The sequence below is a fragment of the Pecten maximus genome, chromosome 1, assembly GCF_902652985.1.
Source record: "Pecten maximus chromosome 1, xPecMax1.1, whole genome shotgun sequence".
Taxonomy (NCBI): Eukaryota; Metazoa; Mollusca; class Bivalvia; order Pectinida; family Pectinidae; genus Pecten; species Pecten maximus.
Window position 1 is genome coordinate 47,503,094 of NC_047015.1, and position 26,898 is coordinate 47,529,991.

At 38.5% G+C, this 26,898-nt stretch overlaps 1 protein-coding gene across 11 annotated transcripts in view; it reads right to left on the bottom strand.

Annotated features, from left to right (window-relative positions):
• Nucleotides 1–25,843, bottom strand: part of LOC117336038 — a 44,057-nt gene extending 18,214 nt beyond the window's left edge. For 6 of the 11 annotated variants that reach the window (XM_033896455.1, XM_033896446.1, XM_033896439.1 and 3 more), the window contains exons 1-3: nt 25,616–25,843; nt 7,366–7,574; nt 311–462 (exon numbers count right to left, since the gene is read on the bottom strand). In XM_033896455.1, coding sequence (XP_033752346.1) covers nt 311–462; nt 7,366–7,464 — 251 coding nt within the window. In that variant the 5' untranslated portion in view covers nt 7,465–7,574; nt 25,616–25,843. The other 5 variants (XM_033896387.1, XM_033896421.1, XM_033896405.1 and 2 more) reach the window with 5 other exon arrangements.
• Nucleotides 25,844–26,898: the final 1,055 nt, after the last annotated feature.

Below are 26,898 nucleotides of genomic sequence, written 5' to 3' on the forward strand. Positions count from 1 at the left end.
TGGAGATCTCTAGTATCCCAAACTAGAAACAATGAATAAAATGTAACACAACTATAGAGGAAATGATACTTTAAAGCATCTCTATACACAATGTAGCTAAAGAAACAATAGGAACGTAAATCCATAGCATCCGAAACATTTTACTGATATTCACTATGTCTGACTAGCAACTGTAGTGTAGTGATATATATTTATTCTAGTAACATCAATTGGTATGGACGACGACACTGAAGGAAAGTGGAAACCCCAAACCTTCTCACGTCCGCGACAAAACACATTGTATATGCTGTAAAGAAGACTAGGTAATCACCTCTGGACCGTTAAATTGAGCTTGTCCCCAGCGTTGTCCACCTCATACATGGCGTCTTGGTGAGACCTGCCCTGCATGGAGACGCCATTGATGCAAATCACAGTGTCGCCCTCCTGGAGACCACCAGAGCACGCCTTGCTTCTCTTGCGGATCTGAAACATTCAAGTTTGGAAGTTGAGTGGCTGTATACTATTGTTGAAATGTCTCTCTTTCTCCCCATATGTCTATATCTGTAAATATTTACATCGACGTCAAGTCAAATCGACAAAATTGCATGACAACGCCGATAACGGAAATCATGGCGACGTCACAACACAACACAGGCAACAGATTTGAGAGGAAGAATTGCTAATAAATGTTACACATCATTTCAATATCTTTTTTCCAATGACTTGCCCCAGAGGGCAACAACAAACACCAAAAGGCTGTTCTCAACGCACCGGCCTGCGACATAACAACACAAGACAAACCACAGATTCGAGAGGATGTTACACATCATTTCAATATCTTTCAGTGAAACATATAGAAAGGCCGTTGCCACACGACATTTAATAAAAAAAAATTATCTGTCGAAACATCTCACAGGAAAAGAGTAAAGGCTTTGTGATATATTGAAGCTTAAGTTAGTTCTATAAATGATTTCATTTTGTATGAGATAGAGAAAGAATGATATATCTGAGCTATATTTAAGCTATATAAAAATGATATAAGTGAGCTATATTCAAGCTGTATCAGTTTGGTTTGGTTTATTTTGTTTAACGTCCTATTAACAGCTAAGGTCATTTAAGGACGGCCTCCCGTGCGTGCGACATGTATGCGTGTGGTGAGTGCGTATGTGTGTTTTGGGAGGCTACAGTATGTTCGTGTTAAGTCTCCTTGTGATAGGCCGGAACTTTTGCAGATTTATAGTGCTACCTCACTGAAGCATATTGCCGAAGACACCCAGCAGCACACCCCACCCGGTCACATTATACTGACATATCTAAGCTATATGTAAGCTATATAAGAATGATATATCTAAGCTATATGTAAGCTATATAAGAATGATATATCTAAGATATATGTAAGCTGTATAAGAATGATATATCTAAGCTATATTTCGTGGCCAGAATTTGTTTGCTTTTTGAACGTAACATAGTTTCTCTGTTTCCCAGAGTATTTCGACCGACAGGTTATAAAACCTGTTGTAAGTTTCGATTCCAGGTATATGTTTTGGATGGAATATATATACATATATACTACAGTGATTTCATTCTCCTACTGTGGTTAGAATCCCGAACGAATCGCAAGGCTGGTCATCTCGTTATTTTACTATTTCTACAATACTCATACTTAATTTGATTATTTGATTGATTTAGACATATTGTATTTGTCCAATCTAACAAATGGGATTAGGTACAAGTTATCACAACTTAGAAAACATTCCCCAAATACTTCAAATCAAATAAAGTATAACGATCAGATTTAATTCATTACAATAACCTTTTATAGTTTACTCAATGGAAAAATACAAGGTAAACCCGTGATATTTTTTACAAACAAAGACAGATGATGGTAGAAAAAAGGGTAGCATTACAAGCTACTTATCATGTTGAGTGTCAAAAGTAACAAACTACTTCAGACATCACCCATTACTTATATTGGTCCCTGTCCAGAACAACAGTACTCCGCCATGTACCGAAAATTATCAACCATTGTTACCATGAACATATGTTACCATGGAAACAGGGCTGATATGTGTAGTACTAACCCAGGAGTACTGAGAATAATTAAGTACGTTCTAAAGACTGTACGAAAGACATACATACAAAATATGCAAACTTAAAATCAATGCTGAACAAATTGTGCATAAGAATATATCGTAGGGATACTCCGCAATTACCTATGTACATGTAATATTAAAAGTCTAAGGCAAAGTGAACCCGGATTATGAAACTGAAAACACATGTCTATTCGACCTTTTCAGTTTCCAGGTAGTCAAAACTATACGGTGTAATGCTTTAACGCTATACTAATCACATATTAAAAATTACAACCCCAGGACTGTAAATCTGATACGTTTTCAGGAATTAGAATAAATAAATATATCAAAAAACATCACGTTTAGTTTTTTTTAAAGGTTAATATTCCCAAAACTGTTATCATGCGATATGATTGCAAGAATTTCATCATCAAAAAAGTTGGAAAATTATCAAGTATCTCTGATATTTCCAGCAGTTATATGTGAGATGGTGATTTGACTGCACACCGTTCCCCGTACAACCTTGCTTGCCAACAGGTGCTAGTGGGAAATAGCGACTTTATCGCCAATCGTATGATATACACAGTGATGCATTTCTCAAAATTATGTAAATATGATTAAGAAAAAATCATGTAAACGAAACATTAAATAGAAAAACGTGGCTTGTTCAAAACTCTGCTGAGAACGTAACCTTGGCAACGAAATTTTATGTAATTATAACAAGTCACTCTAAACCACCATTAAATATGGGAGATAACTCTAAAATATAATGTTGATAATATTAATGAAATATTAAATTTATAGATGCTACATCTCCGACAGTGTTTACACTGCTTCTCACAACAAGGGCCCAGTAGCGTCATAAAGCAAAATTTCAGCTAAGTTCCCCGTTTGTGGCCCCATCCTTCTGTCTCCAGGGGTCAGATCAACCTCATTTATATAATCAAGATTGCCTTCCCTAATGATGTTTCAGTCCAAATTTGGCTGTAACCCATTAAGGCATTAAGGAGAAGAAGCGTTTTAAAGCAACATTTTAGGCAAGTTTGCCTTTGAAGCCTCACTCCCGTCACCTAGGTCGACCACCAAAATGTATATAGATTATGACTGCGTTCCTCCAATGATGTTTCAAACCAAATATGTAATTAATTAAGGCATTACGGATGAGTAGTGTTTTAAATCAAAGTTTCACACAAGTTCCCCAAAAGTTCCCTTCTTGGGGCCTTGCCCCTCTGTCCTGATGGGTCGAACCAGCCTCATTTACATAATCAAGTTTGCCACCCTCCTGTTTCAGACTAAACTGTGTTTAAATCTGCTTTGGCGTGAAGGAGGGGTAGCGATTTGAAAGTAAAAGTTTACGCACGGCGGAGGCCGCACGACGGACGACACACGGCGCCCGACAACGGACCAAACACGATCACAGGCGCTTGCATAGAAAATATGACTTTCAATTTTTTTTTGATATGACAGTGGTATGTGTAATCTGTTAAGTACAACAGATTACACATACCACTGTCAAAAAAAATGAAAATAACATTTTCTATGCAAGCGCCTGTGAACACGATGGCTATAGGTCATCCAGATCCTGTAGGTCAGAAGTATAAAATAACATCAACGATATAGAAATATATATAATTAACGCAAACAAATGAAAAAAATATATAAAACCTAAAGAATGTGTTATATTGATAGAAGGATGGAGAGGAAAAAGGTAGGAAACAAAAATATAAGGAATATTGTATCCAAGAACAACTGACCCGTCCCAGTCTCGTATCCATGTTCTTTAACATCTCAGACTACTGCAGTTAAGATATATATTTCAAGGTAGCAACAGTTTCAACCTTCATGGCAACAAAAACAATGTTTATCGAGAGTAGATAAACTACAATAATACCGGGAGGCTGTATAAACTTATAATAGACTTGAGGGCTTGTTGATCTAACTGAGCGGCTGTCTGATAATGATAACACTTGTGAAGCATACACATTCGTATAAGATACAAAAACAGTTTATAGCAGAAAAAGCAAGGTGTAATTTTTCCCTTATCACTTCTCCATGAAACAAAGTGAGCACACATGATTTAAAAAAAATTAAAACGAATAGACGGCTTGGGGAAGAATTAGCTATCTACAAGAACATCTTCTGAGAAATTACATTCCTCACAACGTGTGGAGCACTCTCTAATCACAACATGTATTTTATCACGAATACTAAATTAATTAATTATGTGGCAAATTGATTTCGTCAATATTCAATGCTTGGTTTCTGTGCTATTTATCATTTGTCAACAGATAGACACAAGACACAAATCACGATGAAAAAAAATCATAATGTCTTTTAAATCCAGACGTGTTTATCAAAAGTTCATAACCGATACCAATATACATTCATTTTAGAGAGAAAAAGTATCGTTTTGTGTATGTAAACTATTGGTTATTGTTCCAGTATGGCACATCGCGCTAACACATAACCATGTAGATAGGAATGTCTACTTTGTTTTTCTTGATAGCCTGATATTAGGAGGATGCTGTTTACTATCTTCTAACGATGTCTCAAAATGCTGGCATTGTCTCTAACTTCTTATAAACTCAGCCCACACGAACAAGGGTTTTCTTTATTCTATTTATTTATCTATATATGTATTTACTAGAATACAGTTAAATAATCCCCTGAAGAGCGGCACGATGTAGCCGCGAAAGTACTAGGAAGACAGCAGATCTGTGTTTGACTTTTTAATTTATTATTTATTTCCTTATTTATTTATTTATTTTGATAACCAAACAACATTTCATTAGAATAAAACGACGCATTTTAGTCTAACAAAGGTGTACACATATGAACGTGTTCTGTTTTCCATCACTTTTGAATAAAATATATGATAGACTAAAGTATGTTTTGTTTACGCAGTGTAAGAGTGGAGGCAGTGTTCTCTACTGGAACAGTTAAAAACTGATAACAGGGGATGTGGAATATTCTGTAACTCAAATATGCCATGATGGTGCGTTATTGTAAAACTGTGTGACTCCTACTGTTAAATCAGTCCTTTATACTAGTAAATCAACTACTTATAATATAAATCGACAAAATTATGTATGACAGTCTTTTTGATTATGAGATACAATAAATATTTTGATAAGCAATATATTAGTATTAACTATTTCTAATACGAGTTTTATAAAATAGAAAATTTTAAACAGAAAACCAAAATGTTTACCTGAAGATTCTTCAGTCCAAACCGTTTATCACAATACGAAAACACAAGGATATATAATACTAGCGGTTACCTCCGGGAGTGTCACACCAATAGAGAGGGTCGGCCCTCTTTATACCAGAGACCTAGCTAGTGTGACAATTTTACCTGCACGCTATTGCAAAACCTTGATTCTGTTACAGGACACCTGGGACCTGGTCTAGCTTCACATCTCGGGCTGATGACACTGTCCAACACGGTTATTAAACCCACATATTTGTCATTCATTTTGTAACATGACTATCTCTATATGTCACCTGAACTTTTTGTAAGCATATCAATTACGTAAAAATATCAACCTATGTTGTTTTTATAGACACGACTGAGAGCAACACGTACTTTCCTTCAATCGTCTTACCTGGGATCATCTTAAATGTATGGATTTTGACTGAAATTGAAAAGAAAGTTTTTACACTGGGTTTTGTACTTGATCAAGAATACATTTGCTGGTCCATATACAACTAATACTAGCCGTCAGAGTAACACTTGATGTTAAGTTTAATTTTTTTCATACACAAATATTTTGTCAAACATTTCGAGGGTTTCAAGACGAACACGAATGTTTGCTACACGTGTCATGAATTGTGATTGACGGCGACTTCAGAGTGGCCATTCGTTGGTCAGATAATTGGAAATTCTACGATTTTCTGTCATGAACTACACATTCTAATTATCTAAATCACAAGAAATCTGAAATACAAATAAATAAATATTGACGAAAAGTTCCTTATGATATTATACGTTTGGTATACATGTACTTCGCTGAAAGTTTGGGCCACAGTGTATATGGCCGATGGTTTAGATTATCTACGAGGCCGTGTTATATATAGACACCTGGAGCGAGTCTATCAGAAGGTACCCATCACTAACACATTGGGTTTGTACTGATGTTATTACATAGTTGTGGATGATGAGGTGAAAACCAGATGTATACAGATACACCAGGTACACACACCGTTCCTTATCGCCACGACTCAACCCCGCAATATATGTCAGAATATCGAGAAAAAAACATCATTGTTTGATTGAATTATTGATAAACTTGGTACGCAATGGAAAGTCATGTATCGTTGCTTTATCAGAAAATGATTGTAATTGGCGGGATTTATCGATAAGATTATTTTGATAAGAATATTTGAAATGATAATGATTTTAAAGGTAAAATCAAAGTGCAAACTGTATAACATCGCTATAGCACTCTTAATTTTATCTCGTGGTGCCACGTGACATGTGAATGTTCTAACAGTGTGCCAAACATGTGTTTTTTGGTGGAAGTAAAAACGAGTTAATGGTTTGCGTCATATTGCCAATGATAATATACAGATTTATGTCTAGGACTGATGATGAATTCAGACATATCGCACTGGTGTCAAATCAGGGAGGAACCTATTGAGGAATACAGTAAAGAGGAATTGGAGGGAGGAGGGGGGAAGGGGGAGGGGGGGGGGGGGGGGGGGTCTCGTAGAGTGCGATTTAAGTTGATCCTGATAGTAGACGGCCTATGTACATTAGGATTATAGCCTGAAGTATTTATAGGTAAAATTGAAGCTTACTTAAGTTTGCATTTGTATATAGATTATCTTTGGCTACTAAAACAGTTGTCAACGTATTAAAACAAATCCTTTGACAATTACGAAAGCTATCAAAATATAATTAGACATTATGTGCGCGAACTCTTTAGTTTTATGAAATATTATACTGTTCAAAACTTAATCAAGTACAATATAACATGAATAGGTCTAAATAGGAAAACAATGAAACCTCTAAAACTCATTGTATTTATATCGGCAATATAATTATATATTCAATATTAAAGATAAGGTAAACAATGTGTACAATGCAACATAAACATGACTATACAGAAATGTCCATTATAACAATATTAACGACCGGGCGTCAAATAACGGCACCTAATCGCCTTGCCAGAAATACCTGCAGCTGATACCACTACACTACATCCGAATATCCATATGCAACCCCCGTTCTGTCCGTTATCTCAGAGGTTTGGTAAAAACTATTTTTTTTAAATGACGGCAAGGTCCACTTACAAAGAAAAAAACTGCTTACCTTTGCTATTTGCAATGGGTATTCTTCCCCACCGATCAGCCGAAACCCCCAAGGTCCTCCTCCGATCAGGGTTATGGTCAACTTTTGACTAGTTACCATTGTGGACTGTGTCTATTCCGATGTCGATAAGATGTCCGTCCGTCCGCACGTCACAACGTGATGGGTACTAGGACCACTTTCACATCTTCATGGTTCGACAGAGTCAGGCCCTGTAACAAAGTAAGTAGTTGTAAACGCTATGAACTGGAGGAAAATTACAATGAAGCTTTTAAAACAAACTTTTTTTTAGAAAAATAAAAGAAAGGAAAAAAGTTCCAAACTGTCATTTATTATAGATAGTAGTACAGTACCCGGATGACAAGGTCTGGTATCTGCGCGTGATCATTATGACGTAGAAGGTTCACGTTTGTCTTTTGAGCGAATACACTGATGCCAGTGCAGTACAAGAGCCGTTAACTCCACAACATAGGTACATACAAGATAGTCTGTAATACACACGACTGTACCTCTATGAATGTAGTGACGACGAGGAATTATGCGTTTATCCTCTTCAAAAAAAAGACGCAAGTTAACCCTGTGTTTCTATCACAAGGAATGAGTCGTATTCTGTTAATAAAGAGTTAGTCATACCCGTGTTGTTTACCTAACTCCAGTCAGAAGTATACACAATAACACTGCAAGGCTAGCGGCAAAACTTTGGCACCAGCAAGTGTAGGCGGTGAAACCGAAAGTAGGCCCCCCACCCAACGGCTCCGGGCATTTCTCAGATAAAGTTTCAGATTCTGCAATGTTACGGTCGGTCAGTATGTGTTGGGTGTCGATAGCAGTAAGTGAATATGTCTCGTCTGATATTGAACAGTTGTGCAACCTTCAGCATACGAAGGGAGAGAGAACACAGACTTGCATAGTAGCGGAGTGAATTTCAAAGTGTGTTTTCCTCGTTAACTACCACGGAAACCCATGAAACGTCAGTGAGGAAAGTTTCAGGTCCTAGATACCACGCATTAACGCCGTCTCTCGTCTGCTTTCATGTGATCTGAACGTACAGCTTTAGATGTTTATGGCACTTTTTTTTTCTTGTACATACAAATGTTTTTAAAAGCAGAAAATGTTCAACTCACATAATCAACATTGCCGCTTTTCCCGCCAAATCTTTATAAATGTCAAGTGAGGACTAGAATAAGTCTCTACAGAAATGTGATCATAAAACGATATCTTAATATAGATGTGATTTTGTCCAATAAAGTCTGAGCCAGAGGTATCAGGTTTGTGTGGAAAGCTAATAGAGTTATCTCCCTTGGTATATGCGAATGAAGCTGAGATGGAATTTAGATAATTGTAATTATACCTCCCATTTTATCCCTCACGACGGGATGAAGACAAACTTGTACTTGGGTTTCTTTTAATACATTTACAAAAAAAAGCTGGTAGGATTGGAAACACGAATCAAATGAATTTTTAAATTGATGTAAATTATGGGATGCAAATCCATTTTGGTACTGTTTTCTCCGTGTTTAATTATCAATATCAACAACTATATACTACTGCATAATGTATATCTAATACAAAAATACATTCAAATAATGTGCAATGGATATGTAAAGCACGATGCGAAATCATAAAAGAGTAAGTTGTTGGTGATCAGGTGGCGTAGTAGTTACACACTTGACTTCTGCCATCTTGGCCAGTAAGGCTGATTAGAGCAAGTTGATATAACTTGAATCGTAATTGTTGTAAAATAAATTTTATAATTTGTCTTTGAGAAAAGCATTAGTTATGTTGTTTCTTTTTATTATCTTAAAATGAACTTCATAACAGTACTGTATGTGTAAAATGTATTATGGTGTTACAGTCATGACGGGATGACGAGGATTTTTGGGGTTTTTTATCGGTAAGTTACATATCGCGGAAAATATTGCTTTCCAAGAGTCTATGAAATTCAAATCACTCAGTTTTTGTGTCGACCATTCTAAAACGTTGTTATGGAAATGGTTGTAAAAAGGAACATGAGAACGTGAGAAGATTAATACGTAACATCCTGTTCTTGTTATGCAATACTCGATAATCATTGGCCAGACAATCCGTAAACAATGCCGAACATCTGAGGAGTTAAGAGCTTCAAAGACCCAGACATACAAATGTAAGACTTAACAGACTCAGATCTTGGAACCCAAAGAACCCGTATTACTCTCGTAGACATGTTTAATCCTCTGAGGAATGGTGCCACTCGGTACAGAATCGGTATAATGTTGGGAGTTATTGAGTAAAATCAAGACATGCTTATACCTGGATGTGACCTAAATGAATGACGTCACTAATCACTGACACACCTGACGTAGATACGCTTGGGTTTAATGAACCATCGCATCATCAGGAACAGATGGCTTCGTTTCTATGACAGCATGGTTCGAGGCCAACTCTTTAATTTACAAGAATATAGCCCGTGTAATCTTTCTAAATATATATCTGACGTTTTCTAGCGTGATCACGTCTAAACCTTACTCAGTGTGAACCAATGTACTTACAATAATACGTTTTATAATTATAATTAGCGAAAGGTTTTGACCACGTGTTAAACTGTACATATATTTAACTTGGTGCATCAAACCATGTAAGTACGTTTTTGACCCAAAATGTTGCTGATTGTAAAAACGTTTTCCCTCTTAGTGAAAGCTCATATGTACATGTAAATAAGTTGTTCACTCCTAAGTAAAGTTCATATGTAATGACATGTTTCATCCCTAAGTGAAGTTCATATGTAATTACGCTTTTCACCCCTAAGCGAAGTTCATATGTAATGACATGTTTCACTCCTAATTGAAGTTCATATGTAATTACGTTTTTTCACCCATTAGCGAAGTTCATATTTAATTACGTTTTTTCACCCCTTAGTGAGGTTCATATGTAATTACGTTTTTCACTCCGAAGTGAAGTTCATATGTACATGTAATTACGTTTTTTACCCCTAAGCGAAGTTCATATGTAATTACGTTTTTCACCCCTAAGTGAAGTTCATATGTAATTACGTTTTTTTTTACCCCTAAGTGAAGTTCACATGTAATTACGTTTTTCACCCCTAAGCGAAGTTCATATTTAATGAAGTTTTTCACCCTTAAATGAAGTTGATATGTTATTACGTTTTTCACCCCTTAGTGAAGTTCATATGTAATTACGTTTTTCACTCCTAAGTTTAGAGCTCCGTGTTTGACCCTCTAAGAGTAACAGTTCAGGATCTATGGCTTGGTAACACATGTTTTAGTCTGACAACTGATATAGATGTATTAACTACTTGATTCTGTCAATGAAACACGTTTATTATTTATATAATTTGAGCACGTGCCACCACTTGCCCTAGTTTTTCATGTAAACAGTTTTGCCTGGCTTTATCGGAGGCGCTATGTCAGAAAGTACAGAGTTTACCATGTAAACACATGAACAAACTTCTGTTATCTGGTCATATTTTTATTGGAACATCTCGGGTTCCGTTAGAGATACACTTAACGTCAGGGTTCGACTATTTCATACAAAAAACTACATACACTTCTAAATAAACAAGCTCACGACGGAAGAGTTTATTTAAATGTTCTTGGTATTTGTTGGAATAAGAACAGGAAAGTTAAATTATCTGTGTTCCGTTTCAATCTAACCACCATATTAATCTATTAACGGTTATGTTTTATTTAGAGTGTAAGAGACATATTGTATTATAACAAAAATTTGGGGATAAAATCGCGAAAGGGACGTCGACGATAGTTCAGAAGTGATTGATTTCGTCACAAATCAGTCAATCTCAATGATTTCTCGAACTGCCTGCTAAGGTCTAGTCTTGTGCATAGGGACTTGGCAGTAATTGCTAGCCCGCAATCCGTACATATATATAGCCTACATATAATATGTATATACTGACTGTGGTTTGCGAAGTTATGCCGAGTCCCTGTGGCTCTTAGCGTCGTTTTACATCATAGCTGTGTTTGTTAATTTGCTACACGTGCCGTGTATGTACGTCAGCCTCCCATCAATTTGTGAGAGGCGTACTGTAAAGTCGTGGTATTTTCTACAGGAGATCATCGTTTTCAATGCAGCATAACCAGTCTTGGAAATAATCCCCAGCCCACGGTCCATATGTATTAAATATTGTGGCAAGTTCCTGTGCAAATATATTTGATGTTCGAGAGTGATGTTTCAGATATATTATCTAGGGGGGGGGGGGGGGGGGGGGGGGGGGGGGGGGGGGTGACAAAGTTCGATGAAAAACTTGCCAGCAGCCGGGATTTTAGGTTAGGCTCATATAACAAGTATACACAATAGTTTTGTCTTTTGGGATTGGGTTTTAATATTTGTAATAATTTATCCTCCTTTTTTTTAGTAAAACAGTGTCAGATGAATGGAACTGATTGGTAATACATTTAATTGATCACCAGCACATTCATGAATCGGTTACCTCAAATACAGTGACCGCCTTATATTCCGAATGCCCTATATTCCGAAGGCCCATTAGTCCTAAAGCCCGATTGTCCGAAGGTTCGATAGTTCGGATACTTCGGACTATCGGACCTTCGGACTATCGGACCTTCGGACTATCGGACCTTCGGACTATCGGGCCTTCGGACTATCGGACTTTCAGACTATCGGGTCTTCGGATTATCGGGTCTCCAGACTATTAGGCCTTCGGACCCAAGGACATTCGGAATATTAGGGTGTCACCTCAAACTCTGACATAAAAAGTTTTTTCATAGGCTCATTTGATTTCGAGATAATGAAGTTCGACTGTATTCCTTCTATAAATACTATTCCTTGTGTTACAGCATGCCCTCACACGGCTGCTTGGCATATTAATCCAATTATACAATGGTTTCCATGTCAACATGCTTTCCCCTGCATGTTTTCTATGGCGTAACATCAAACAGTTCAAGGTCAAGGACGTTGTATGTTTTCTAAAGTAAGAATGATAATATGAAGCAGAGAGGGGGTGTGAGTCGCGAGAAGAGGAGGGGGAATGACATACATCAGAGACGGTGAAATTGACCTCAAAATGAAGATGTAATGGTCCGGATAAATACATATATAAAGAAAATCTATACCAAAGACTTAAAGGTTGTTTACCAAATGTTGTAATCATTAAACATTATATAAAAACTTTCAGTTTAAAAACTTAAGACGAGACGCTCTCTGCGGTCTAAGTAGTAATTACAACCGAGGCGTGTCGGGCTATCTGGGATACCACCCACCAATCAATCTAATCCGTCTCATCTTCTCACACTTATACACGCCCATTTGTAAGGGAAGAGCATTGTCCACCGTCAACTCCAGGATAAAGGCTACATTGATGTGCATAATAGTTTATTAAGAAAACTAAGGGGCTGTAATGTAGCCAGTTAAGGGAGTATGTAGGGTTGTAAAATGTAGATTTGTATTCACAGAACGTTGATGAGTAACTGGGCGGAGTACTAACTGTCCGACTGATGTATCCAGTTACAGTTCGTATTAAGAGTAAATTAGCCAGCAGTCATCATCAGAATAAAACAATACTTTCTTAATACAGCACCGAGATATATGTAATAATACTGAAATATTTTGGGACCAGTCGGAAAACAACATGGCCGACAGGCAGCCATCTTGGATTTTTGACAATTGCAGTTAGTTATTGCTATTTCTCAGAAATTCATTCGTAATAGTATCACGTAATTGCCAAATAGCATATATTGCCTATACGTATAAGTTATGAATGTATCTTAATGTATAATTCAATTCTTTATTTTGATTTTGTGATACTTTCTGTTGTAACTACAGACGGATATTTCATATTTGATTTATTTTGCTACAGTTTGTTATATTTATCTAACATTTATAAGATGTAAATATACAATATGCCGATTTTGGTTCTATCTTTTGTCAGCTAAATGCTTCTTTCAGCGGTCAGCAGCAATGATATATATTTGATTTCTCTGAAGGAAACATCTATGACTATCTGTTTGTTTATCGACCCCCAGTTAAAGACCTGAAAACCAGCTATCAGTTTCAGATACCTATCGGAATATAAATCATAAAAATGTCACAATGCTATAAAATTATTCTGAACAGTACATTCACCGCTGAAAAAAACCTTATCTGTTGATAGGACGTTAAAAAATAATAAACCAAACAACGGAAAACACGATTGTTTACAGTCTACTCACAAACAGTTAGTGTCACGAAATATAAACTTGACATATTATATACATTCATATAAAGATTTAGCCCGAGTTTCCTCTGGCCCTGCCACCAGACTTTGGTAGTTAGATGTCTGGTACAGGGACTCATACACCATGTGGGGATCTATCTGTTAGAATGTCCAAGTCTGGTGTCGAGATCAGAGGAAACTCGGACTAACAGTGACTTAGTTGTTTATTTTATCATGTATGCCGGTATGAACGCAAGTAGGTTACGACCTCATTGCATGATGCTTTTACATGCCGGCATAGATGCCAGATAGTCGATGAATAAATATTTGTATTAAAATTATGAGTATTACATAATGTTTTCGGCGTTGGAGATTTCTGAAGCGCCATTTCTGGAACAGTCTATAAGTCTCGCGTTACATTTGACGTCACGAGAAGGCTTGAAATGTCACTGAGCTGCGTGCGTAGTCTTGTTGGTGTAATGGTACTTTATATTTAAAGTATTCATACAGAAACTTTTGTTATCTCAGGGGAAGTACTAAGGAGAGTGTATACAATTATTTCTGTCAACTCTGGTCAGTTTCAGGAAAGTTCCTTGAGGAAGTTTCTAAACACAAATTTGTCCACGGGAAAGCAGTATTAATGGGAACTTAGAAAACAAACAAGTTAGTGAGACGTTTCTTAGTTTCTAAGTATTTCCTACGAAAAACGTCCATCAACTCCAATAATGGTGATTTTCCTATGGAAATATCCTATGTTTAAAAGATTGCCTCAAATTTCTCTAAACTTTATTTATTTTACAACAATTGCGAAACAAGTTATATTAACTTATACTATTCACTCTTATTGACCCGGATGGAAGCGCCCGAGGGGTCTTACTGTGGGAGGAAACCGGAGTACCCGGGGAAAACCCACGTGGTCGGAAAGGTGACCTCATACCTTTTCACGTCCGATCGGGGAATCGAACCCCGGCCGCCTAGGTGAAAGGCAAGTGTGTTTACCACTGTGCCACCCGGCCATCCTGCCTCACGATAAGAAATGGTCGTGAAACTTTTGACCTTGAAACTGTTTAAGTTAATTGTATTGTAACGTTGGATGCTATGAAGATAATAAGCAACGCTAACGTCACCAAAACTGTACTATACTATTGGAGGAATACTATACGGGACAGTAAGCAGACGTTACATTAATCATGATATATACTAAGTGGAAACCCGTATGACGTTGTAACAGAAGTGCATGTTACCAACCCTGGAGTTTACTGAATATCTACCCCAGGGCCAAGCATATAGTACATTGACTTTTCGAGTTATTCCCTCAAGATAAAACCTTCACGCTCAAGATACAGTGAATTATATTTCCATACGTACAAGAGCTAACGAACTGTTTGTTTTTTGTTGGATTGTCATAACACCTACGTCTCGTGTTCCCACAAACATGCCAGTTAATGCACTGTATAGGTGCTAAGGAGAACGCGGCCATGTTCTGATATATTTTTATATATATATACTCACGACCGAATTTAGTTATAGATAATTGTAGATAATTAGAAAACGTTCAACATTCACTCGATGTCTATATCAATTTATAAATCGAAAATCACCACTTTTCTGGATACACAAAGTTTATCTCACAACTTCTATCTGTTTAAACCCACTTTTTACTCTATCGGCAAACATTTACATTTAAGTGCACGTAATCTGTCCCAGGGTTCAATGCGGTCCCCTCCACTTCAGTTGCGCAAGGGACTCTGGGGGAGATTAAGGTGCACAAAATTGAGTTGAGTTTACTTATTTTCGCCTTTATTTTTGGTATGGTCCAACTCATTTGTTAGCAATTGAACTGATTTTGCACTCAATGCAATACACAAATAATGCATTTCAATAGATCTATAATCAAATGCTTGACAGTCGAATTGTCAGAGTGGGTGACCGATAGCTGTACAATGGACACCTCCATCACTGGGAACTTCTCCCATTATCGTTTCCGTCCAAGGCTACGGACCACGTATAAGAAGTTCGTAAACCACACTTGGCCCTGACTTTGAACCCTTTCTTTCAGAAATAAACATTGGCAGAAGCATTTATATACCTGACGGAACAGATAGGCCTGCCTAACTATGGGCAATTCAGGGACAAGCTTTACAAAATGCAAATACAAGAATTTTATTTTGGTACTTGCAAAACTTTTAAATTCCATTACATTTCAATCAACTTTGGTATTTTCAATATTTTGGAGTCTTTTTATCGACTTCGAGTCCATGTAATTGTTTCTGTGATTTGCACTTTCAATTCCCGTTAAGTTGCTATGCTTTGGCGAATCCGGCTGGGTATACAGATAGTCCATCTATTAGTCTGTCCGTTTGCTTTTCATTAGCAGGCATGATCGACGTTATCGGTCCAAGACATCAGTTTCAAAAGCTGTTCCATATGAATAGCCGTCGTGTATGTACATTGATCATAGTCGGATAACGATATTCGATATATATCGGTAATAATGAATCGTCTGATGATCTACAGATGGTTATTCCGTCACGAGCTATATACAGTGTAGGTACATTATCCAGAAATGTACATTTCGGTACATTGACGAGATATTAGCCAAGGATTGTATAGGTACAGACCATGAAAAACATATTCTGAGCGAGACCAGAGCCCCGTTCGATTTGCACTCTTCTAAGAAGAGAAGCTTTCTAAGAAGATCGTATTCCGTTATATGTAAATCGAGTAAACCGGGAGAATAAAACAAAAAATAAGCAAGTTTTTAAGTTTTCTCAAACACGATGACACAAACATGTGCATGTATGTGTTATAAATCCTTCTCTAGTGAAACTCATCACTCGCACACTTAAAACATGGTCGCCGCCATCTTGGAAGATAAATCTTCCAGCTTCGGGACGGAAGAGGTAGAAGATCTTCCAGAAGAAGAAGAGCTTCAAATCGAGTGACCGGAAGATATATTCTAGAATGAGAAGAGTGCAAATCGAACGGGGCTCTTGGACTGAGGTGTAAAAACACTAGAGCGTCTATCCGTGCTCGTCGGTAAACCCTATGGACCCGCTTTGTATAATTATCATTTAAATGGTAAAACGATATCCTTTTTAATTTGTAATACATCACTGTGAGATTGTGATGAACTAAGGCGTTTCCATTCTCGACCACGAGCACGTGAAATCCATTAAGTATTATCTCTGCCACCAAACCGACAGTATCAAACACATACCAGACAAGCTTGCTTCTTTTTATGATAAAAGAATAATAATGGCTTCTGTTCCAAGTGATAGTTTTTTTTCTGCATCTCGGGGAAAACTCTAGTAAACTCCCACGTAAAACCAAACTACTGCCGTTACTCAGCGAGGTATGTGCATGAGCAACTCAGCTAGAGTCGGAGAACATCGTCATCAATATAGACAATTTCTATTATGCATCATCTTAATATTAAGACCAGATAAGATATTACTTAGATCATCAGTTGTAAGGGTTATATTATGATATAAAAAATACGCTTCCGTATTATGTGTGCAGTCTCCGTAGAAGCACAATGGATTGCATTTAGCATGCAATGGACGTGCAATCGATACTGAAATTGTTCCTATATTTGATATCTGGTTCCTATATTGTTCAATTTCCCGGTTTCTGTTTTTGTTATTCTTTTATTTTGGTTCGGTACTTTTGTTTCCAATATACACAATCGTTGTAGATTACAATACAATGTACTTTTATATATTTGTTTTTATATATTATTTCTCCTTCTCTCACTTCTTAAACTTTCAATTCAATTTCAAGACTATAAAACAGTATATATATTTATCTTTCCAAAATATATCATTTTTAAAACAGCTTAAAATCTACACTGAAAATGATATTTATCATGTCATGGCGTTAGCTTTTATCGAAATAATTCTCTAGACATAAATTAAAATTGTGATCCTTTTTCGTGATTTTTCGAACGTAAACATATCAAATAGAAAAACAATCACAGCTTGTTGATTGGCTATCTGTGCCATGCATAACCGATAGGTGCATTATCTAGATTGACTGAGAAGGTAGACATATTGATAATGTGCGCCACCTGCTGGGTATTACATCGCCTCCGCACGCCAAAGAGTTACACAAATATATACCAGCAGATCAAGATGGCTCCAGATAGGGAGCCTGAAGTATCGAGTGGGGATGTGTACGTTATAATGTAAACAGATAACTGTTTACATGGTAACAGACATGACGAAAGTTGTAGTAAACATATCGGCGATGTTTAAAACTGACGGATATCAGAAATGTTGGCACCGCTTATAACAATTGAATAGAAAGGATGACAATTAAATAGAACATAAATGGAATTAACAGCCCGCCCTGTCGTAGTCCCTCAAACATTTAAAATACTTGGAACTCTGCCAAGTTGTCTGACTGAAACCACATGATTACGTAACAACAAACATAATATATATACTGTTTGTATATTTTATTTATGTTTTTCAGTGATAAGAGTGTAATTTACAAAAAGAAAACTAATATCACCAAGACACAGTTACCTGCGTGTGGTCAGGAGTCCTACAGCTTTGTAAAAAATAGCCACTACCTTAGAATTTGAGAAACACATTATAGAGGCTTTGAATATAGTTCGATTCCAAGCATGTTGAGAAATATACCGAAACCAAGAAGCTAAGATATGTCTATCGAACCCTTGGTTTCTTAAGATGCATTAGTGATATTACATAACGAAATAAAAGCGAATGCATGTAGTTTTATCTGACACGATTAATCACACAAATCTCTTACACTACGAGATAAAATCGCACATATCTTTCATCTAACGAGATAAAAACCACACGCATATCTCACATAACGAGATAGAGTCATATGCACTTCTTACACACCGAGATAACCAACGTTTACCAACATAGATAAAACATATATAGAAGACAACAATATATCCCGTATTTAGTATGTGCCTTTTTCAAAGTTGTCAAACAGAGGCTGGTGCGTTCATAATAACATAACAACAATAGCAATCTGAAAGGTAAAGCGAAAATTGAGTCGGACAATTGGACTATGCAAAGTTGGTGCCATGGACTGTCCCACAGGAAATGTTGAGCCCACAAGGATAAGAAAATACATACGCACACGAATTTTTTGATTTGATGGATATTCAGCTGGAAGTTAAATATAAAAAGAATTCTCTTACCAGATATTGACCTTGGGTTTCGGTGTATTTTTTTCCTATCGAAACTGGATCGGCGGGAAGCCCTATCGGTTCCAATAGGTCCCCGGGCAGTTACTGAAAATGTACCCAACGCATGCTGGTATTATCTGTACGAACCTGGGAGGGTCAATTACGACACCGTCTCCATTTACTGGTACAGATTACATGGGGAGTTCCAGATTTAGGCTTGGGGCTAAAGGTCAAGATGCCATGAACTTCCGTGTTAATGATGGGGTAGTGGAACAGTATCTAACGTGGTCAGTACTAGGGATGTTATGGTCATTGGGGTGGTCATCTGAAGATGATGATTGTTGATAGTCCGTGAGAAAGGGAATTCGTGAGACGGGGGTATATGACGGGCTCGGGTGGTGATAGTGAAAGGGGGTATTAATTTACGGGTAGTATTGTTGAATGGAATTTGAGGGAACTAGTCATTATGAATAGTAGAAGAGGAAAAAGTAATGTATGGTCATGCTGTGTGCGGATAGTAGAAGAAGGTATTGCTGGTGGCCTGTGTGTGGATAGTAGAGGAGTGTAGTGGTGGGTCTGTGTGTGGATAGTAGAGGATTGTACTGGTGGTCTATGTGTGGATAGTAGAGGATTGTACTGGTGGTCTGTGTGTAGATAGTAGAGGGTTGTACTGGTGGTCTGTGTAGATAGTAGAGGGTTGTACTGGTGGTCTGTGTGTAGATAGTAGAGGATTGTACTGGTGGTCTGTGTAGATAGTAGAGGATTGTACTGGTGGTCTGTGTGTAGATAGTAGAGGATTGTACTGGTGGTCTGTGTGTAGATAGTAGAGGATTGTACTGGTGGTCTGTGTAGATAGTAGAGGATTGTACTGGTGGTCTGTGTAGATAGTAGAGGATTGTACTGGTGGTCTGTGTAGATAGTAGAGGATTGTACTGGTGGTCTGTGTGTAGATAGTAGAGTATTGTACTGGTGGTCTGTGTAGATAGTAGATGGGTGTACTGGTGGTCTGTGTAGATAGTAGAGGGTTGTACTGGTGGTCTGTGTAGATAGTAGAGGGTTGTACTGGTGGTCTGTGTGTAGATAGTAGAGGATTGTACTGGTGGTCTGTGTAGATAGTAGAGGATTGTACTGGTGGTCTGTGTGTAGATAGTAGAGGATTGTACTGGTGGTCTGTGTGTAGATAGTAGAGGATTGTACTGGTGGTCTGTGTAGATAGTAGAGGATTGTACTGGTGGTCTGTGTAGATAGTAGAGGATTGTACTGGTGGTCTGTGTAGATAGTAGAGGATTGTACTGGTGGTCTGTGTGTAGATAGTAGAGGATTGTACTGGTGGTCTGTGTGTAGATAGTAGAGGATTGTACTGGTGGTCTGTGTAGATAGTAGAGGATTGTACTGGTGTCTGTGTGGATAGTAGAGGATTGTACTGGTGGTCTGTGTAGATAGTAGAGGATTGTACTGGTGGTCTGTGTGTAGACAGTAGAGGATTGTACTGGTGGTCTGTGTGTAGATAGTAGAGGATTGTACTGGTGGTCTGTGTAGATAGTAGAGGATTGTACTAGTGGTCTGTGTAGATAGTAGAGGATTGTACTGGTGGTCTGTGTAGATAGTAGAGGATTGTACTGGTGGTCTGTGTGTAGATAGTAGAGTATTGTACTGGTGGTCTGTGTAGATAGTAGATGGGTGTACTGGTGGTCTGTGTAGATAGTAGAGGATTGTACTGGTGGTCTGTGTAGATAGTAGATGGGTGTACTGGTGGTCTGTGTAGATAGTAGAGGATTGTACTGGTGTCTGTGTGTAGATAGTAGAGGGATGTACTGGTGGTCTGTGTGTAGATGGTAGAGTATTGTACTGGTGGTCTGTGTGTAGATAGAGTATTGTACTGGTGGTCTGTGTAGATAGTAGAGGATTGTACTGGTGGTCTGTGTGTAGATAGTAGAGGATTGTACTGGTGGTCTGTGTGTGGATAGTAGAGGATTGTACTGGTGGTCTGTTTGTGGATAGTAGAGGATTGTACTGGTGGTCTGTGTATATAGTAGAGGATTGTACTGGTGGTCTGTGTAGATAGTAGAGGATTGTACTGGTGGTCTGTGTAGATAGTAGAGGATTGTACTGGTGGTCTGTGTAGATGGTAGAGGATTGTACTGGTGGTCTGTGTGGATAGTAGAGGGTTGTACTGGTGGTCTGTGTAGATAGTAGAGGGTTGTACTGGTGGTCTGTGTGTAGATAGTAGAGGATTGTACTGGTGGTCTGTGTAGATAGTAGAGGATTGTACTGGTGGTATGTGTGTAGATAGTAGAGGATTGTACTGGTGGTCTGTGTGTGGATAGTAGAGGATTGTACTGGTGATCTGTGTGTAGATAGTAGAGGATTGTACTGGTGATCTGTGTGTAGATAGTAGAGGATTGTACTGGTGGTCTGTGTGGATAGTAGAGGATTGTACTGGTGGTCTGTGTAGATAGTAGAGGAGTGTACTGGTGGTCTGTGTAGATAGTAGAGGAGTGTACTGGTGGTCTGTGTAGATAGTAGAGGATTGTACTGGTGGTCTGTGTGGATAGTAGAGGATTGTACTGGTGGTCTGTGTAGATAGTAGAGGAGTGTACTGGTGGTCTGTGTAGATAGTAGAGGAGTGTACTGGTGGTCTGTGTAGATAGTAGAGGGATTGTACTGGTGGTCTGTGTAGATAGTAGAGGTTTGTACTGGTGGTCTGTGTGTAGATAGTAGAGGTTTGTACTGGTGGTCTGTGTGTAGATAGTAGAGGGATTGTACTGGTGGTCTGTGTGTAGATAGTAGAGGATTGTACTGGTGGTCTGTGTGTAGATAGTAGAGGAGTGTACTGGTGGTCTGTGTAGATAGTAGAGGATTGTACTGGTGGTCTGTGTGTAGATAGTAGAGGATTGTACTGGTGGTCTGTGTGTAGATAGTAGAGGAGTGTACTGGTGGTCTGTGTGTAGATAGTAGAGGATTGTACTGGTGGTCTGTGTGTAGATAGTAGAGGGATTGTACTGGTGGTCTGTGTGTAGATAGTAGAGGATTGTACTGGTGGTCTGTGTGTAGATAGTAGAGGATTGTACTGGTGGTCTGTGTGTAGATAGTAGAGGATTGTACTGGTGGTCTGTGTGTAGATAGTAGAGGATTGTACTGGTGGTCTGTGTGTAGATAGTAGAGGATTGTACTGGTGGTCTGTGTGTAGATAGTAGAGGGGTGTACTGAATGTCTGTGTAGATAGTAGAGGATTGTACTGGTGGTCTGTTTGTGGGTGATAGAGTTGTTTTTATGATCAATCCGGACGATACGAAGTCATTAATTTGACTGATCAGCAAGATGACACGAATTCAGTTGATAATGGTTGATAATATGACTCCTCTGCTACATGTGATATGCTTCAGTGTGCTCACCCAGGGGAAAGTCTACATAATGATAACTAAACACTCTTTGATTTTCCTAAATGCACCATGAACGGTGTGAAAACCAGTATCTAACCGTACCGTTACAGGTCGGCAGAACACAAAAACAGATACATTTTGGCTCACGATCTAGAAAACCTGAAATACATATACATATGTATTTCTCCGTAACCAAGAACAGCCTCATATTGCCTGAGGGGGAGGGGGAGGGGGAGAGGGAGTGGGGGAGGGAGAAGGTCAGGGAGTGGGGGAGGGGGAGGTCAACCTGTGGTTAAAACACTTCTTTGTACAACTAACATCTCTGATAATTATTCCAGTAATAACTCCATGCAGGTCAGTCGAACGGGATAACAATGTGATTTGTCAGTGTGAGACAACTGTACTTTTCTGTACAAACGATTATATACTGTACCAAGACGGCACACATACACACACACCTATACAAAAATATATATAGAACTGTGAGCACTGGACTAATGGGTGCCACATACATCACACGTACAGAGCGAGACCGTGCGCGATATGATGGATTGTTGAGGAGAAAACAAAGAAAAAACTTTTAACAATTGATATAAGATAAGGGACCTGTGTATTCTCTAGAGGTACAGCACATTACCATAAGCCTAATGGTCCTGTCCCTACCCCCACCCCCACCCTTACTCTATTTTCGTCTGTCTGTGGTGATATATTAACTGTAAGACAAGAGGGTTGATCAATCATAATTAAGGGATATTGACAGTATTTCCAGAACATCATCCCAGATGTCCATTTCACTAAAATACTTGTGGGTATTTAACTCTTAAAAATACATAGAACAAGGAACAAGGCGTTCCTTGTTCTATGTATTTATAAGAGTTAAATTGAATCTGGCTGTTTCCTCGGGAAGGTGAGAGCGTCCCGTTCTCTTCTATAGATGTATCATTGGGTAAAACATTTTACCTCGATTTCTTCTGAATGGAATACGATGGGCCTCCCGAATTTTGATCAGTTAGCTATCCACCAGCTACTACAAGACCCCCGCCTCAAAATCATCATTGCTTTCACGACGCGAGAAACCAAGCAAACATGATTTGAATAAACTTATAATGTTTTGTTGCTCATCCAGGCTACCTTTTTGTAGAGAAGAGCTGTGTATCGGAGGACGCACTGCTGGTTATCGCGAGTTTCCCCAGCAACTAGACACTGGACATTTTGATAACTGTCTGGTAATTTTGTCTGACAACTCGGGTTGTTAGTAAATATAGACAGTCCCGTTTTACCTCAGACACTTAAAATATGTTAAGGACTTTCAAAATATGGAAAACTAATAACGATCGCTTCACGCGTCTCCAATCTACTCAAGTGCTTTGGATGAAGTAGCAATATGAAAGTTACAAAATGTGCTATTATATTTGTCTGGTTCGGTATAGGGCGTATGCTTCACATGGATCCATCATCATTTTGCCAGATATTTGGCGCGATATATAAATTATTCTGTATATCTGACAATAAATCTGCACCATAAAATATATCTTTACTCAGAATTTATTTGATGTTTACACGACAAATTGACGTTAATTAACGTCCAGGCTACATGCTGTTTTTTATTGTAAAGAAAATAATAAAATGGAGACATAAAAAAACATTGGAATGATATTACCCGATGATTGGAAAAACAAATGGGTGTCAGCGGAAACAATTGGTTATAATTGATTAATCCCCAATAGCATTGTACACAAAATTACAGATTTGACCATACAACCAGTTTCCTTCGCCTCCAAGACAAGAACTAGCTCAATAACACGCCTTTTTTGTCGAGTTTTGTTTTTGTTGTTTTTTTCCGCATTTTGGTAATTTTGTTCCGCCATTCCTGAATTTTATTTACACTCCGTGTGGTCTGGGATCTGACCCCCTCCCCTCAATTGGTCATCGATAACGGTTTCACCACCACTCTCGAATCTCTCTTTATAACATCTTCATATAGAAACATTTGACACCCCTCCCCATAGGATCTTAAAATTATTTGGTTCCTGGTACCACAATGACTAGTTATTACACGAAGTTAATATGCTCTCCGTTGTTCCGAGTCCCTCATGGAATACGCTCTGCCACAAAATATTCGACGAACGTCATTAGATTTGTTCTATACCCCTAGACTCGTCCTTAGAATAATTTAGCCCCACCAATTCATGGTCCGTCATAGACTCGCCCTCGTTTTCTTTTGCCCCGCAGACCCAAACTAGCTATTGTCCGGAGGAACATTTGGCTCCGTCACGCTGACTCCCACCATATTGACCATTTGGCTGCCATTGGTCCGACTTACCCTTCGTTAAATGTCCGATGGGAATCCGATATGATAGATAATATTGTGAACCGTAATATACCACTCTCGTAATAACATACAGAACATGTGTACCTTGCTTCTACCTAACTAAACAATACCGTGTGTTGTCATGGCAACCAGATTCTGATGTACACTGATGGCGCACTGCAGTAACAAAAATGGCGGTGGGAAGGTGGGCAAAGGTTAGATGGGTAATTGACTACACGTGTGGATACTTATCTGGTCTATATACACTATATGGGGCACATATTTGATCAGGTACGCGTGCAGTGAGCTCAATATCAAATTGTCTCCCGTGAAATCTGTAGTGCTATATTGATATAAGTTCTGATAGTCCAATACTAAGTCGAAAAGGCAAGCCGGCTAAGAAATAGGAATACGAGACGAATAGGTGACTATTAATTGTTACTCCAACATCACATAACAATATAATGAAATTTAACGATGTCGACAAAACATTATGTCCAAAGTGAGCAAGGTCATAATTAGTCCTGATGTTCATAGCCCCATTTATTGTTCGCCTCGGGTGGCGTCCGAATCCAAGGTCATGGTCACGGCGGCCATTAAATGTTTCCGCTGTATTGTCGCATACTCGTCTATGGGTAACACTAATTACATGACTGTGTCACACAACGTACATGAACGTTTTAATTATCTTACATAGATTGGTGACATAGCAAATACGTACAAACACTAGTAAAATCCCCACATAGAGTTGATAGCAACATATTTCAGATACTTGAAATCCTTCAAAGTAGATGTATTACTTTTGCAATGAAAAACAATCTATCAATACAGATGACCGGATGATTATGTATTTTAATAGGTTCTACAATAACCATTTAGTAGAACCGTCTATAGATATGAACAAAGGTGTAATACAATATAGTATACATGAAACATATAACAATAAAGTTGCAGAGTGGTCCATGGGTAGGTGTAGTTGTTTCAGATGCAATTATGCACGTGCATGCTCGCGTGTTGGTACATGCACACAACTGTTATACGTCTCAAGATATGATATAAAGATGAAAATCCCAATATCAGAATTAATTTGACTGATAACATGTTTGTTGATATACATAAAAAATCATCCGCCATTTTCCGTAAACACGGAAAAAATTAAAATTAAATCATTTCATTAATAAAATTATTTTTCAAAAATTGTAAGCTATGAAGAAATGCTGACTTACCTATAGAGCTAGTCGAACACAAGACACGAGCGACCAGACCTCTCTAACAGAGCAACGACGTCACGCGCACAGGGAGGTGTAGCATTCCTGTATCCCGGGCTGCGCGCGATACGATAGCACAACACACGAGATGTATATGTATTTAAGGCACGAAGCGCTAACTACAGTAGTGTAGGGGAGACCGGTTGTAGCGACATTCTCTAGAGCCAGATGAAAGTATGTGCTGTGTTAGCGCGCGCATGCACGTGCATGAGAAGTACATACATCATATTTTGCAGATATATATAATAACGAAACCTGCTATTTGACTCAATAGCACTAAATAAAATACAGTTATGTGTAAAGGTGACTTTTAACGTTCTTTTCCTTTAGAAACGTGCCTTCAGAGAACGTGTTATCTTCACTACACCGAGGAGAAATAATCTGTCATAGTCGTATTCATAACAAAACAATGTAGAGTTTTCATTGGTTATCAGCTGGTTACGCGGCTCGTGCTGATAATTGTGATGTTAAACTGTTTGTAGATATCATGGACACTTTCTCCCGGATGTACCAGGACATTTTGTTGCCAAGGTTTACCTGCATGGAGCGACGATCGAGTGATCCCTTTTACGAGTCTAGTGTTCAGGGAGCGGCGATCGAGTGACCCCTTTACGAGTCTAGTGTTCAGGGAGCGGCGATCGAGTGATCCCTTTACGAGTCTAGTGCTCAGGGAGCGGCGATCGAGTGATCCCTTTGCGAGTCTAGTGCTCAGGGTGAGACCTGTGTGTTTTGTCTGTTTTCATTCATCTAATTTCCTGTGACCTTCGCTGGTGACTTAGCTGCAATGTACGTTGTCCTATGACCTTAGCTATAACGTACGTCATCCTATGTGGTCTTAGCTGTAACGTACCTCGCCCTGTGGCCTAAGACACAACGTCGTCATATGATGTTAGTTGTAAAGTACGTCGTCCTACGGCCTTAGACGCATCTTTGTCGTCCTGTGGCGTTAGCTGCAACATACGTCGTCCTTTGGCCTTAAACGCAACGTCGTATTATGACCTTAGCTGTATCATACGTCGTCCTATGACCTTAGTTGTAACGTACATTGTCCTATGTCCTTAGACGCAACATACGTCTTCCTATGTCCTTAGACGCAACGCACGTCTTCCTATGTTCTTAGACGCAACGTACGTCTTCCTCTGTCCTTAGACGCAACGTACGTCGTCCTACGGCCATAGACGCAACGTACGTCGTCCTACGGCCCGTAGACACAACGTACGTCGTCCTATTTTTAACAATTA